The 16,800-nt window shown below is 43.2% G+C and overlaps 1 protein-coding gene across 13 annotated transcripts in view; it reads left to right on the plus strand.

Moving 5' to 3' along the window:
- Positions 1–16,800, plus strand: part of BRSK2 (BR serine/threonine kinase 2) — a 321,619-nt gene that overhangs the window by 221,231 nt on the left and 83,588 nt on the right. For all 13 annotated transcript variants that reach the window (XM_074585673.1, XM_074585674.1, XM_074585661.1 and 10 more), the window contains exon 4: positions 8,094–8,234. In XM_074585673.1, the coding sequence (XP_074441774.1) occupies positions 8,094–8,234 (141 nt within the window). The remainder of the gene's footprint in view (positions 1–8,093; positions 8,235–16,800) is intronic.

Below are 16,800 nucleotides of genomic sequence, written 5' to 3' on the forward strand. Positions count from 1 at the left end.
AGGGTTTAAAAATTCATGCCCACCATAAGAATTTATATAACTCCTGAATAATTTATAGGCTGCGCCAATAACAAGGGGCTTAATATCTGATAGAGATTATTTAATCAATAGAAAACAGTGCAGTGAAAAAGCCGTCAAAGAACTACAACGTGTCAGTCTGGGCTGGGCAGTTTTTAACCTCTTCCCTGCTACACATATGTCTCTTCATATGTATTTATGGAAGGACATTTTGCAAGTAGGATCGTGGCATGGAAGAGGAATCGCCAAGGCTTTTTTCTTCCAGAGGCTTTTCTTTGGCAGTCTGCCATTCCAGACAGATCCCTTGCTGATTCACCAGAGCTTTGAAATGTAAGGAGTTTTGTAGCTCTTAGCTGAATTGGTCAAAAGGAGTAGTTAGTTTCTCGTGAATAATCGTGTCAGGGATTGTGGGTTACTGTGAGATGGTTCAGAGTTCATCAAGATTGGTGGCAGTGCCTAGTATATGCCATTTTTGGTGCAGCCATTTCCATTTGTGGTTGATCTGTGGCCAAAGTTCAAGAGCTTTTTACAGATGTGGGCACTAATAAACACAGGGACAGAAAAGAACTGAAGACGTTTCTGTCTTTATAAAGGAGATTCCTACCTGACTTGTGTCCCTGGCCTTGGTAATTGCTTAGACATCTACATCAACTCTGAAGTGTCTTGATCCATGCCATGTTTCCCAGTTTTAGGATTATGCTCATGATTTTCATATAATAATCAACTACTAAGTGATAAAGCAGAGTAACTGAGCTTCTCAGCAGGCGTGGTCATTTCATGAAATGTCTTACCCGTAGGCATCACAAAACAGTAAACTTTTGAGCGCAGAGGAAGCAAGCAGGAACTCTTCTGATTTTTCTTGCCTTTGTGTGTATCTCTTTCTATATAACTGCATCTGGGTTTTGCATCTTCCTGGAGCGGACACCTGAAGTTGTACATCTTAAAAGCCAGCCAGTGCCACATGAACATCCAGTCTAACTTCTGGAATAGTAAAAGTCCTAGAACATCACCCAGTGATGTGTGATGGTACCCAGTGGTACGTTCAGGCTTATGTAGAAGACCAACTTACTTGCTTAGGTTTAAGTGAGGTTGTGCGTCATATGTGTAAATATCATAGAATAGTTTGGGCTGGAAGGGAGCTTTAAAGGTCATCTAGTCCAACCCACCCTGCAGTAAGCATGGATACCTTCCACTAGATCAGGCTGCTGAGAGCCCTGTCCAACCTGACCTTGAACGTTTCCAGGGATGGGGCACCTACCACCTCTCTGGGCAACTTCTTCCAGTGTCTCACCACCCTCATTGTAAAAAATTTCTTCTTTATGTCTAGTCTAAGTCTACCCTCTTTTAGTTTAAAACCATTAGCCCTTGTCCTATCATTACCCAGAATTATTAACTGGTTCCCTAACAGACAGCTAATTGCATGCCTTGATGAACAAACCTTCTATGCCTTGATGAACAAACCTGACTAAAACTAGAAGCTGTGTGAATTGACTACCATTCCTAGAGCACCAGAGAGTATTTCTTGTTACTCTTAATTTTGCATTTATAATACTTACCTGAAATACTTTGTGTTACAATATGAGCTTTCATCTAAAGATCTCTATCCATTTAACACTTTTATAATAATAAATACATTTGTATTGCCCCAGAGGACTTAATTTGTGTAGCTGCAAATGTCTCGTAAATTGTCTTCATCTACAAGGCTGAGAAAACAGGAGCTGCATACCCACCCTGGGATGTATAGTGATGGGCCGCTGCAGGCAATCCCATCTGGCAAGAATTTTAGTATTTCACACCATTCTTGCTAATGGCTTAAAGGCAGCTTTTCAGTCTTTACAGATCATAACTGTTGTGTTTGTTTGTTGATTTTTTTTTTGTTATTTTGCCATAAATATCTGGTAATGCATGGTCCTACTGTTCTCTGTGCCAGTTAGTCTTTCTGTAACAGCGTTTTTCCAGACGTTGCTGTTTCTTTTGTTGCAGTCCTGCTTTGGAGGTAACATATAGCTGCCTTGCCTCAGTGAGAGCTCTGAGTTATTCCTCAGAGCTCCCTAGGGCTTGGGCAAAGGCACCTTTTTGTAAGTTGTAGCATAATCCACCAGGTGAGAAGGAGAAATCATCAACAAAAGTGTCCATGTTGCTGTTTTAAGTGTTGTCTTCATAGTAGTGTAGCCAAGACAATTTGGTCATGGAGAAGACCTTGCTGTGCTGGCACTGGACAAGAATGGGGCAAAACCAGAGCCTATGCCCTAGTCAGCTTACAGTCCAAAACACAAAGCAATTGGCAACCCTGCGATTGGCAACCCTGCGATGGGGAAGTTCAAGCTGTTGCAAACATCATATGGTGATTATAGATAAAATTGTTGTTGATCACTGGATATTTATTGATCACTCCCAGGGGAAAATGGACCATCCTCTGTGTTTATAGGAGTCCTACTGACATGCAGGATTTGGAAAAGACTAAAATGACTTGAAGGATGCAGGAATGATGTGAAACTGGTGGGCTGTCACATCTTGTGATCCCGAGAAACGGGCAAGTCGGGGTAATGAGGAGGAGAGGCACAGTGCTCTCTCGTTACATTTCCAGTCTAAACTACAGTACAAGCCATAGTCAACTATGGGGAGGCTACTGTGAATGAGAGCGCTCTGGAATTTATGCTGGTTCCTGGTATCGCCAGAATCTAAGGGGCACAAAGGTAGTTTAAGACCACATTTCTCCACATTCATTTTAGCTACTCCATCTCTTTCACAAGCAGAAATCATCCCTCCTTTGCTGTATTGTTTAGTTTTTGTTATTACTTCTTTACTGTTTTGGTTCCTGAAAGAGTAAATAAAATGAACCAAAAAGAAAGAAAGAAAAGAGCCTACGATTATTCTATTCTAAAGTTGCTTTTATAAGCTGCATGCATGTCTTTGATATGATACGTAGTGGGTCACTGGAGGTTAGGAACTTTCTAGCTTTTATTGGGGAGGTGGTGATGATGGGATGCAGATGGAAAAATGGCAAAGGAAATAGATAGAATGCTGCTGCACAAAAGCTCCCTGCTCCTCTCCAATAGACAAAATTATTCTCGTATTAAACATTCAGCTCCTTTGTCTTTAAAGACCAAAGTCTTGTCTCCTTCAAGCTCTGAAACTTAACCAGAGATTTTTTGTTTCGTGTCTTGGCTTGTAGCAGGAACGTGAGATATCATAAAGATGTGGATCTTGGTGTCTTTATGAAAGCACGCTGTGGCCTGTGAAAATTTTTGCAACCTCTCAAAGAGTATATCTAATGAGGAAAACAAGTAATTGAGAATTTATTTTTAACACCACATGCGCTTGGCTTCATATTGCGTTGCTCACACCTGATGTTTTCTTGCCTTTACGGTGTCCTAGTAAGCAGAAAGGAAATATTGGTGGTGGGGACAGCATGGAGTAGAAGGCACAAAGGACCACAGGTGCTAATCCCAGCTCTGATACTGGGTGACTGTAACGCTGGGCAAGTCACTTTGCTTCGCAGTTCCCTATCAGTAAAGAGCAGGAGGTTCTTTGTAATGCTTCTGTCATGTGAAATGCAAGGATTAGAAGAGCTAGCGTGTGTCTAGAGCATCCAAGATATGAGTGCTAAGTGGTCTTACAGAGTCTTTTGTCCTAATATAGCTCCTCTCTGTATTATCACAGCAGGTACTGTGCATGCTGCCAGCCAGAGGCTGGATCTTTCCTTTCCTTGAACCTCCTTGCAATGGCTATTACAGAGCAGGGTTTCCTATGTTTTTACAATGGGAAGACTGTCAATCTTACGTAGACAAGATTTTAAAAAAAGCTTAATTCACCAGTAAGTTACTTTTCATCTCCAAATGTAATAGACTAGTTCTGGTTACTGTTCTGGAATTTTTAGAATTTGCTCACTTGCTTAGAGTAAATGGGAAAAGTAGTACTCTAGTGAGATGAGAACCTGTCATATCTGGGAAAAATAAAAGGGAAGGGGAAACTCGGGAAAATACTTCTTGGTGTTTTTCTCCCCTACAGGCTATGTCTTATTTACCTTCCCCGAGATCCTCCAAGAGTTGGTGTTGGCATACTTCCAATCCCATAGCACTTTGCTAAAGTAAAAATTTTAGACGCTGATGTGGACTTGGGAGATCTGGATTCTCTTCTGTGGCACGAATTCAGGAAACATGTAGTGTCTCTGTGCCTTATCTTCCAGCCTCTGGAATAATGCTTTTTATTTCCTTTGCTTTTTCGGTTTGGCTTTTCAGAGTGTGTATTCTCTTCTTTTATGGACTCACTCAGACACACTCACACGTACACAGATAGATACATACATACAGACATACAGCGTTTAGTGAGGACTGTGTAAGCCATACAGTGATAGCTATAACCGGTGCAACACTAGGATATGTTTAAACCCCTCTTGTTGGCATGTTTGGAAGTAACACGTGTACTACTACTGTGCCACGTAATGCGCCAGCAGAACATTGGCTTGCACAGAGATGGAGGCAGGTGCTGAATTGTGCCCTTGTTTAATTGAAAATCTCCTAGTTGTGGGCTATCCTTAAAAAAACACATTGTACTGGAGGGAATAGGGTTGTCGGATGACCAGCTGCAAATCCAAACTCAGAAACCCTAGCTGCAACATAACAACTTAGTACTTGTGGAATGATCCCTACAGCATTTATTTCTTGCACTTGACCACTGCGGAATGTGTTTGTCGTCCTTCTCACTCCCGTCACGTTGGGGGCTTTGTCAGATCAGAATGCATCGTCGCTGTGCTTCTCTGTGTCCCTTGACTTGTTGTAGGCACAAATCTTTTTCAAATGTTCTCCCCTGTTCATTTCCATTATTATATCTGGTACTTCTAGGTGGCAAGCAAAAATGAATAACCTTGTAAATGCTCCCTGTCTTTCAATTTGTTTTATTTTTCATACAACGTGTCAGTGCATTTTTGTTGAGTGTTTTTAATAAGATGAAGTTGATGAAAATAAATTGCTTTGCAGTTCCTGCTGTGGGTGACAGAAATGCTGGGTCTGTAATTTTCCAAAACTCTGTATTTGAAACCAGTGCGGAGGGTGTTCTGTATGCCTGTAACTGCAGTCATCTTCATAAAATACATCCCAGGAAAAGAAAGCAGCTATCAGTTTGAATTTTGGGGGCAAGATGCACTGCTGTATCCAGCTTCTGCTGGGCACAGTGAGGGAGGGAGCTGTCAAGGAGAATTTTAGGATTGATTCTGTGCCAGGCTTGGGTCTGCCATATGGGATAGTTACCCAGATCTGTCTCTAGTATGAGAGGGAGAATGAATTATATAGCAAACCCTCTTACCAGAGAGTCTGTTACCCGAGGCTTGGAAAGTGAGGATTGGGACTTGAAAATGTAGATACCCCAGTGCTGGTGGCTACTGCATATCAGCTTTCTTCTGAACGGTTCGATGTTGTCCTGGTTTGAGGTAAAACAGAACCAACTTTCTTTTCAGTGATTTTACTTTCAGCTAAGCCTCTTCTAACTAAGTGAACTTTCTGAAATTAACGGCATATTGTTCCGACCCTGTCCGCTTCCAGAGTGATAAGACCTGATTGTTTATATTTTATGCCAAGGAATGATATGCAGAGAGGCTCTAACTTATACTTATTGCTATTACAACCAAGGTCAGGTAACTGTTATTTGCTCTGTTGGAGGGTCGGAAGCAGAAGAGCGCAGAGGGGTTGCACCTGCAGGGAGGAGCGGACAGGACAGGTGACTCAAAACTGACCAACAGGGCATTCCATCCCATCTGCATCATGCTCAGTATAAAAGCTGAGGCACCAAAGGGTCACCCCTCTTTCTTCAGTGGCCGGCATCTGAGGAGGACTCTGTCTGATTCCGATCTCTGCCTTTGATCCTGATTTGTGCATTCCTGAATCCAGCTCCTGTCCATTGCTGAGTCCAGCCTGGGACTTTCCCAGTGCCTACCAGTGACGTGATTGTCATCCTGGGAGCTCCATACAGTTTTGTATATATTGTATATATTTCATTATTTTCTTTTTATTATTTTATTAATATTTTCATTAAAGTAATTTGGTTTCTTTTTTAAACTCATAAATCTCTTTTCTGTCTCTTCCTTCTCTCCCTGAAGGGATATGCTCTCCCTTCTCTGAAGGAGAGAGAAGTAAAAGAGAGCATCTGTCATTTGTTTCAGTGGCCAGTCCGGCCCAAACCACGACAAATGTCTTGCTCAAAAAATGTAATGCAGATAAACAGTGATCTCCATATCACCCGCATGTACTGAGTAGACAGTCTGGTGACTGCTCATCTCTTCTTGGAGAGAAGATAACCCACATATTCCAAATGAGATTTTCAAGTCAATAGTTTTCTCTTTTTTTCTCATTTTATTGAAAAAAACCTGTCAATATTACCATGTTTCTTGTAACTGTTTCTGTTTTGATAAAAATTGCACAAAATACCATTTTAATTCCCTGAAATTTAGAATGTCATTGGCCACTTTTTGTGCTTTTGTACTACTTCCTTAGCTGGCAAGACAATATTAATGTCCATCTCTTGCTGCATTCTCTGCTGCATTTCTGTAAGGCACGGAAATGCTTTCTCCTTGTGCTGGCTGGGAGCTGACACATGGAAGTCATGTGGATACAGTTGGTTACCTGCTGTGTTAAGGAAGTCGCACAGGAGCTGATGATGGACCAGGAGCTCAGGTCCCACTTCTGCAACTTCAAGGCTAATGCCATTAAGGATAATGGCATTATCATTAAGCCATTTTTACTTTCCTCAGGACAGATTATACTCCTCCTACTGTTCCATCTTTTTGGAAACACTGAAAACAGGAATAATTAAGTGCACACATTAATAATAATCTTCTCCTTTTTTCCATTTCAAATTTAGAAACTTCCTCCAAGATTATGCTGCTTGAGCTACATAAAAGATAGTGTCCTGGATTAATTATTTTCATTGTTCACTCCAATTTGAAGAGTTGGATTAATAGATTAATTGTTGTTTATACTTGTCATTTCAGATTTTGAATAAATACTGCAGAATCTCGCCACTCTGTATTAGAACAGTATAATCTGGGCAAACAAGCAAGGAGACAGTGGAGCACAAAATCACAACCGAGATGAAAAAAGTCCATAGAGGTTTCAAGCAATCCCCTTGCCAATAGAAGTCTATTGCTTAGTCCATATTATATCTGGTTTATTTTTAAATGGTTCAGTTAATGGTGTTCCTGCCATTTCCCTGAGGAAACTATTTCATTCCGACTGTTAGGCAACATTTCCAGAGATTTATACTAAGTTTTCGTCTGCTTGGCTGCCTTTCATTACCCATACTTGCAACAAGATGGCCCATCCATGTCAAGTCCTTTCCTTCCAGAAGATTCCACTTTTCTCTGTACGACTGCCAGGCTTGCTGTGTGAGGTCTGGGGTTTCCTCTTCTGCTCCGAGGTCCCCGTTGTGCCACATTTATTCACTCAGTGTCACATTTTTCACGTGGGAATTGCACGGGAGGGCAGCTGCTCCAGCAAATCACTGGTGTTCAGTAGCACAAGGTGAAGCCCTTATGTAGGCTGCACACATGTAGTTCTTTTTATCTCTTTTCATAATTTAAACTATTCACCTTTTTTTTTTTTTTTTTTAATTCCCACTAGTTTGTTGACATCTGCCTGGTTCTCAGGTGTCCAAGACAGAACAGTATGTGAGCGCAGCTTTGCCACAGCTGTTCTATAAAGGAACTGTCAGCTTGGTTAAGGGACCTGAGGCTTCTTAGTACGCAGTTTCACTCCACAGTAGCTTTAAGAGCTGCTCTGAAAGCTTATACCTGATTATTCTCTGTTTCCCCTCCTGGTCTTTTGAGTAATTTTTAGCTTCCAGATTATCTCTCATTATTATATTGAACACTGAATTCAACAGTGGCACGTCTGAAGTTTGCAGAACCCCTGTTAAAACTATTAATCACTCCTGATTTTAAAATTCTGATTCTCTTCCACTGTTCTTTTCAGAAGTGTTCTCCTTAACCATGTGTAAATAGAAGTGTTTGTAAATAACTCTGTGTGCATGAGGAGATTGGTATGATAATATGCTTAAAAAATCCTGTCTTTGTTATTTTCTAGGTATTTGGTGCTAGAACACGTGTCAGGTGGGGAGCTCTTCGACTATCTCGTAAAAAAGGGAAGATTGACACCAAAAGAAGCCAGGAAGTTCTTCCGACAAATCATCTCTGCTTTAGACTTCTGCCATAGTCATTCAATATGGTGAGTGCAGCCATTTCCAATGGGAGTTACCTGTTACATAAAAGCACAGAATAAAGGGATTTCATTTCTTGATACTTTTACTTACTATTTAGTAATTGATATTGTAAAGCTCTGAAAGCACTGTGTAAAGTGCTGACGTACTTTTTGATTCTTGGCCGTCTGTGAGTCAGTGCACCAGTCACAGATAGACTTTTCATGGAAAAGATTGTCCGTTGTTTCTCACTGGAGGAGAATTTATTCACAGGGAATGCTTTAACCAGGAAAACCAAAACCACCAAGGAGAAGCAGTTTAATTTCCATCGTTCTCGAACACTCGCTAATAACAGTTACATTCACTATATCAAAACGAATCCCTGAAGAAACTTGGGACAATGACGAATACAGCAAAGTCATTTTATGGCTTCCTTTAGTTTTTGGAAACCTGCTGGCTTTTGGCAACCTTCACTAAGTCCCTTCTGGGCATTTGAGTCACCGTTGCCTTTAATTTCCTTTCCAGTTGGGAAGAATTCCTTGATCTGACTGCTATTGATACTCACTAACTCCATCATATGCTTTAACCATTGAGTGTGGTTTAACCTGTGCTTTCAGGTGGTGTTTTAAATTGCACCAGTTCCTGCTTCATCTTCAGCAAGTTTAGGCAATTTAAATTATACGGAAATCAAATTGTTACAATCAGTCTGAGCACCGAGTTTCTGTATAGCTGCTGACCTATAACTACCTGCTTATTTCTCAGAAACGCAGCTCCTCGCAGTTAGATTGGCTGGGGGAGACCATTTACATTATGTCTGCGTGGCTGCTTCTCCGTCGCCACAGGCAGCCGCAGATCCCCCCCCTCCAGGAGGCCGAGGGCCGCTGATAGATACTGCAGTAGTTGGATTGGTACAATCACTGTGTGGCTCTCTCTTGGTAACCGTACAGTGATTTTCTGTACCTCCAGTTTTGTGCTGAGAACTCGCAAACCAGACATCCACAGCATAAATGGCCACAGCAAAAATGGATGCTTAAATATTTAACTTGCTCTTCTAGCCCCCTCCCTCTACATCTCTGACTCATTTCAACAGGAAGTATTAGTCTGAAAGAGCGCCTATTTCTAATAAGTGGAAAGGGAAATGTGTGCCTTTCTTGAGGATATATTAAGAAGAGTATACTGTTGGCAGAAGAGGCAGTTCAAAGTGGTGGATCAGGGCGCGAAGGTCCTGAGGACAATGCCTACCTGGGACAGGCAGGGTCACAACAGAGAAATTCACAGAGTAGCCGAGAGCAGGTTCCAGGCCCTAACTAGAGGATCTAAGTTTTCTCTAATGGCAGAGACCTCTGACAAGTTTTATTGTGCAAATTCCACAATTTTTCTTCCCTGCTAATCAACTGGGTTGAGTGATCATGACCTCCTTACAATCAGCATAATCCTTGGAAGGTTGTACAGCTGTTACCTTTTATGTCCTGGGCAGCGCAACCACTGGTGGATTGCATACATACATGTTTCTGTTCCCTGCTTGGCTTAACACTTAGAGACCCAAACCAAGAAGACTCAAAAATGTTTAAGTACAACTGAAAAGAAATTATTTACTTTTCCAAATGAATATTCCAGAGAAATAGGAATCTCCATTGGGATAGAAGTTTCTATGAAAGCATGCATCTATACATGTACATACTAGTCCTTTGGGCTTGTGATGGATACCTCTTGATATGGCAGACTTTAATAAACTGAGCGAGGATTGTGGTGAGGCTGTCAGACAGACAAGCAGCCCTGCAGGTTTAACGATATGTGGAATTTCCAAGGCAGAGTGCATGCCTCTCTTGAGGAATCCATTTTCCTGTTCAACATATTGGATTGTGAGCGGTAGTCTTGTTTAGAAGTAAATCCCCTGTCTCCTTGCCAACTCCCACTCGACTAGCATCTAGTGCTGAATAAGTTAGCAGTAAATCATAAGCTCTCCCTCTCTCCGGGTCACTCTGAGACTTGTGCGGTCTGTGTTATATTAGACTCTGTGTTGTGTTCTGGACAGTTATCATTAAGCGCTTTTTGAAAATCAGAGCATGCATAAATATAAGCGTGTGCGTGCGTGTGAGTATAAAAGTTAATGTGCTTTCCTAAGCAATGAAGCCTGACCTTGTCCTGTCGTGGGGCAGTGAAATGACAAATCATCTCATCAGCCAGGTTATCCAGTTATGACCACTTTGAAAAATGAAGGCTTCTGCTTTGGTTAATGACTAAATGTGGGTGCCTCTAACCTACTGGCAGAATAGATTGATAGCCTGGTATCCCCAGCCCCGTATCATTGTCCCATCTTCTTCCTGTACCTCCCAAAACGCTGTGAGATATCTGTGGCTTACTTTCACAGCAGTATGTAACCACATTCAGCTTTCACTGCTCAAAATGTATTGATGCACCAGGATTCCCGGATCAAAGAATCAGAAAGGATTCCCCAATCTTCCCAGCAGTTAAAGGGCTTCTGCTGCTACTGTGTGGAGGCATCACCTGTGTCTGAGAGGTGTTTTCAAACAAGCAGCTCAGACAAAGAAGCAGAATGGGCTTAGAGCTTGAGGCTGGTTGTGTGTTTTTTTAAAAAAAAGTATGAGCTTTCTGTTCTTATTTTATTTTATGGAAACAGTGGGGGAAGATTTGACGTACCTCACTTCGAGCTGCAGTCACGTAAGGGATTTTGTGGTACAGGTTGGCCAAGGGGGAAAGCTTACAGGTAACCCGCTGTAGGGTTCTCTGAGGACTTTTCTGTGTCCCTAGCACCGTGCCGTGTGGCAAACGGACAGCACCATGCCAAGGTATTACGTGGGATCCTGCAAACAGTGTTATCTGTGTTACCTTGCCGCTTCGCCTGAGCTGGCGAGCAGAGCCGTTAGCTCAGTGATACAGCATTATTGCTTTTGCTTCCAGCGCTTCCTCTGTGCGAGCTCGGAGGGCTCTGCACCAGGCTGCAGCGCCCAGAGCAGACGTGCTCAGCCGTGGCACAAGAAATGGCGGAGAACTGGGGGTTCCTTGGACATCGGTGTAAGACCATCCTAGCCTAGGACGTTTTCTTTGGGCATAACTCATGGGTTTTTTTCTGAAGCTGCCATTCACCTAATGCTGGGTGTCTGCTCTCCTAAATTCAGGGCCTTTAAGATGTCTCAGCTGGGTGCCCCAAATCAATAATGCCTTGTGAATATCCCGCCTGCGCACCGCTCTCGGCTCCTTCAGGGCCGGCTGTATTTTCTGTGGGGAAACAATGCAGGAGCGCGTATACCGGACTAGCTCACGAGTCCTTCGCTTTTCCCCGGGAAGAGCCTCCTTTAGCCGGAGCCGGGTTATGCTGCGGCGGCGGCGGAGGGGGGCGGGCGCGGGGAGCTGGCGGGCGCCTCATTGGCTGGGCGTGACATCACCGGCGGGAGCCGGGATTGGCGGGAGCCGGGATTGGCGGCAGCCGGGGATTGGCGGGAGCTGGGATTGGCGGGAGCCGGGATTGGCCGCGCGCCCCCTTGGGCTGCGTGGGGTGTTGTGGTTGTGTGTTTTTGCTGTGGTCCGGCTCGTCGCGTTTGGTGTCAGTATCTCGCGAGCTGACAAAATAAAAAAAAAAAAAATATGATTACAGAAAAAATGCCCCGTGGCAAACCTTGTTATGGCTTCAGAGATAACAGATAATGCCAATTACCGCGCAGGGCAGTGGTGACATTGAGAGGAAATCCCCTGCGGTAATGAGCAGCAAGATGATTATTTCATTTTATTTTTATTTTGGTTGGGTTTCATTTTATGGTGTTTCCTCCCCACCCCGAGCTTGCACAAGAGGGGGTTAAGGCAGGTTCTTTATGAATATTGATAAATGACAATTATGAGGGCCCTTTCTCCTTTCATTGCCTGGGGCTGTGCCTGCTCGAGTACGCACAAGGCTCGCGCTGAAGTGTGTCCATGTGTGCATGCGTAGGCAGGGGGGTGTGCGATTTAGGGGGCTGAGGCAATGAATAAGAGCTTTGTTTGACTTTGCCTTGTGTTCTTCCCATCAGTGCAGGGTGGGGGAAAGGCTCCTTATAACACTTCAGGATTTCGCAGCAGTAGTGCCAAAATCTCTGGTATATTCCTGCAGGCAGGAGCTGCAGAGCACTGTCAGTAAAGAAAGGGTGCTTTTAGGGAGAAATCTGGGGTGTCTTCGAGAAACGGAGAAAGCTGAAGAATGCAAGGTGCCGTGTTCTGTCAGGTAGTGCCACCCTCCTGGTGACTCCTGCTCTGCCTTGCTTCATTTATAAGGAGCGTGCTACAGTGTTCTGTGGGGATGGCCTGTGGAACACTTAAGACTGCAGCAGCTGGACAGTTTGAAATCACGAATCAAGGCCTCCAAATGTGAAACTAGTCTAGAAATTGTGGAATTTAATAAGGCTGGTTTCTGGATTGGTTTTTTTTTCGGGTCCTTCAGTCTTTATATTGTCAAGTTTTCTTTTAGACCATCAGAAGTGAGGAAGGTACCTTTCTCCCCTGTTGAGAGCTGAGATTCACCAGTCGTTGCCTGAATCCAGGAGTTTCAGCTCTGTGATTGAGACTGGCTGTAAAGCAGTGAGGAATTTTCAGATTTCCCTTGTAAAGAGAACCGGAGAAAACCCATCAAGTACAGCAGCTGCAATGCCAAAGGCAAAGTTACCAGCTCAGCTAAAGCCAGAGGTCATGTATTTTTGTAAATTTACTTCTTTATGTAAGCCACTGGAAACTCAAAAATGACATAGTCTTATTGTAAGCATAACCAGGTAACATTCTCTGGCAAGTACATCAGTGGTGATCAGACCTGACAGACTGTTCTGGCTTTGAAATACATGAATACATGTTTTGAGGCAGGGTTGGTAGGGAAGAGCAATATATTTTAATAGACCAATGGAAGTAATTGTTAAAAAGCAAGCAAGGTTTTGCAGATACAGACCCTTCTCCGGGTCTCCTAGTATGTTTGTAGGTGTTGTCCTTTTTCCTAGCTATAACTATATTTATTTGTTCTACAGAATTCTCTGAAAATGTACTAAATTTGAGCATAGCAACCATGGCTCTAAACAAAGATTCTTCTGTAGATAGATCCATTACACGTTCGGATCTGATTTTCAGAAGCAAGAGAAAATAAGATGAAAGGCTTTTACTGCTCAAGAAAATTAAAAATATTGCTTCTTACACTATTAATTATTACTGATAAATTATTTGCATCATATCAGGCACTTTTAAGAGGCTTCAGAACAATTATTCTGTGGTCTGGCCCTTCTGGGAGTTTGGGGTCAGTAAGAAAGGCATTTGCAAAGTAGCCAACAATTTGATTAGTACAAATGACCTGCAACTACTCCAATTAGGAGGTTTCTTGGGTTAGAAATCTGTGACCTACAATGAGTTGTCATAGAAACTGATGTGAATGTTTCAGCTCAAAAATCACTTTAAAATAAGGGGTTAGTTCTTCATCTCGTGCAGGTGACATAGCTCCTTTGAATCCAAGATCTGGAGTCTGTCACTACACCAAAAATCTGCCAACCCTGGGTGACAGGGAGAGAGTATTTTACTTCTCTTTTTTATGTACACTGCAATTGCCTGCAGTACAGATACAGGGATATTCCCAGAGCAGGAAGACTGACTAGAAAGGCAATGGAGGGAGCTAGAGGAGCTGTCTGAATCGCATCACTGGGAGCGACCAGAAAGCAAGCGTGGCCAGTGTGTAAGTGGGAAGCTGGAACATGTTAACGCATATGTGTGCCTTTCATTTTTTCTGCACCGCCTCCACGAACTGTGCCTATTTCCATGGGACAATTTTTTCAAACCTCTCTCTGTATCCATCTTGTGCTGCAAGGGAATTGTAAAGCCTTTGTTGTAATCTGTAAAAGAGGGACGTTGCGGAGAGTCTGGCAGTGTGTGCTTCCCCTGTCATGGCTTGTTTAATGGCTCCCTTTCACTCACACACTCTCCCTTCAAAAGCCTGCTGTATGCAGGCTCCTGGAGCTAAGTTTCTGCTCTGTTGTCTTGATTGAGGAGCTCCGGGCGGTCTGTGGCCACCCTGGATCAGGGTTACACTGACTTCTTGTGCAGTGCTGAATTTCTCTTTCGTATTCTTTTTCAGCATATGCAGGGCTCAATAGGAGAGTTTGCCGTGTTTGTCACTAAAGAAACTGCTTTCTTCTCTTCTGATTTTCCAGCTAAGTGATAAAGCCCCTACAGCTTTAGAGTCTTTAGAACAATGAAAGGGTAAGGAGTCCTCTGTTCACCTGCAGAGAGAGGAGTTGACAGGGGTCATATAAGACAAGGAGAGACAGAGAGATCAGCTGGAATGGGACCAAATTAAATGCATTTACTCTGCAATGTTCCATTAATGCCAAGTAATTACCACATACAGTGGGATTTTTGTTTTGTTTTGTTTTGTTTCATTTTGGCACAAGAGAATTCTTTCCAAATATGAATGTGTGAGGCTATCCGGGCTGCTGGGCTCTTAGGTAAATTATAACAAGCCTTCCTTATTCCCATATGTTCTTTTCTCTTCCTTCTGCCATTTGAAAAGCTGGCAATGCAAAGATGGGAAGTGCAAATGCAGAGAGGAAGTCTCATTCCCAGTGGCACAGCATGCTGGTTCTGCCACTCTGGTGCAGACTCCTGCCCTGACTTCTATCCCCAGGATGCTGCCTTGGCAAATTCAAAGTGGTCCAAAGATGGATAGCAGAAAAATGTTCCAGCTAAAAGAAAATTTTCCATTGAGACATAAAATTCTCTAGTGGTTGAATATGCAGGCACTGCCTGATCCCACTCGCACCCCGATCTCTGAGAGGAGTGCTGCCACAATACAAAAAAGTACTCAGGCTGCTATGAAATTCCTATGCTAATCATCCATACTGGGCACGAGGGACTGTGTTGAAAGAGAGATGGAGAAGGGTCAGAGAGATGCAAAACTGTCGTATGACAGTTGTTGTATTTTAGGGCCTAGTCAGCAATAGATGTAACTATTCCCAACAGAGTCCACTCTCTCCTCTCTGCTTAGTGGGCTGTAGTGAAGAGCTGATAATTTTTCTTGAGTTTATTTTGGTGAGTGTTTGGAGCAAAAGAAAAAAAAAAAGGGGCAGTGAGGAGAAGCTTTCTCCACATCTGGAATGTGGCATCCCCTTTTTCCTCTCGCAGTGTCTCTCCAAAAAAACCCTGAATGTACTTGCCAGTTTATAGGAACCCCATTTTTCCACTTGATCCTGACTACAAACCCAGGCCTAAGACTGTCGGTGTTGTGCATCCCAGCTGATGGGAAGACAGGATGAAATGGGGAGAAGGAGACTCCTTTCCACCAGAGAATACTGTACTCATTTTCAAAGGTATTGTCCCTTCCCCTCTCAGTGGTCTGGGAGTGGGGCTGCTTCAAGGTTCGCATACGTTCTGCTCCAGCCAGGGCCTGTGGCAGGTCTGGTAAGTCGGTAGCTTTGAGGCATGGAAGGGGAACTTCTTTGCGTTTCCTTTAGCTGCACTGTTTTCCTGAAATAACATGAGACATATTATACTGACCATGCATCCACGCTGGAGAAACGCCGTGAATGTCCTGTGTTTCGGTCATGCTGTGCCTTGATCATTCTCTCAAGTTGTCTTCTCTCTAAAAAAACTACACAATTTTAGGATAAGCAAAGAATTTCAATTGTTAGGATCAAAAGGCACATGTCTGCAGTGCATGCATACAGGCTGAGCATGTATGAATGATACCAGCCAGTGCACAAACAGCGGACCAAGCACGGGCAACAGCACCCTCAGCCTCTGCACCATGTATCTGTTCAGCAGTCAGCCAGGAGCAGTTGCCAAGACTGAAAAACAGCCATAGCCCCTGCAAAACCACGCACAGTAGAAAGACGCACACTCAACTTGAGCCATGGGGGGGTTTCTTGTTTCACAGCATCAAACAAGCGCTGCTCAGGGAGCTGTTACTTGCCACTGAGCCCTGATCCTCAGACAGGAGAACTTCAGTGCATCTCCCCAGTCGAATGAGGTCTTCCCAGCACCCCATTAATGAAATGAGTCGTAAGATGAGAACTGACAAGGATGTCTGCTGGAGGAAAGATTAAATCACACACTACTGCCTCATTAATGTCCAGCTTTCCTAGCTTGCCTTAGGACTGTGGGCTCTTCACTCCATTGTCACTGCTGGGGCTCAAGCACATTCAGATTTGGCAGATGTTGACCATCTTGCCTTTTTCCAGGACTGCTGTCCTTGATGATGGCATTCAGGGGTTCTTTTCGTGGCCATTAACTGGTCATTCACTGCCTCTGGAAAGCTTCCTTGTCACTCATCTCCTGCTTTTTTGTCAAGTAGGTATGACTATCTTGATAGTTATTATATGACTAATAAGTCTTCTGTCTTCCGTTACCTCGAAACTTCGCTTTCTATGAGAAATATAGATTTGATAAAGCACCTTTTGCTTTGTCAGATGAAAATATGCAGAAGTATAAATCACGCTGCTCCATTATTTATAGAATGTTTGCCCATGGTTAACAAGGCTACTTTAATGTGCAGGTTTCATCATGTTAATACAAGATTGGAGACCAAATTTTATGCACTTTAAAAATTGAGAGGGGAGGAATTGTAAGACTTGGTGATAA

This window comes from Larus michahellis, chromosome 4, assembly GCF_964199755.1.
Source record: "Larus michahellis chromosome 4, bLarMic1.1, whole genome shotgun sequence".
NCBI lineage: Eukaryota > Metazoa > Chordata > Aves > Charadriiformes > Laridae > Larus > Larus michahellis.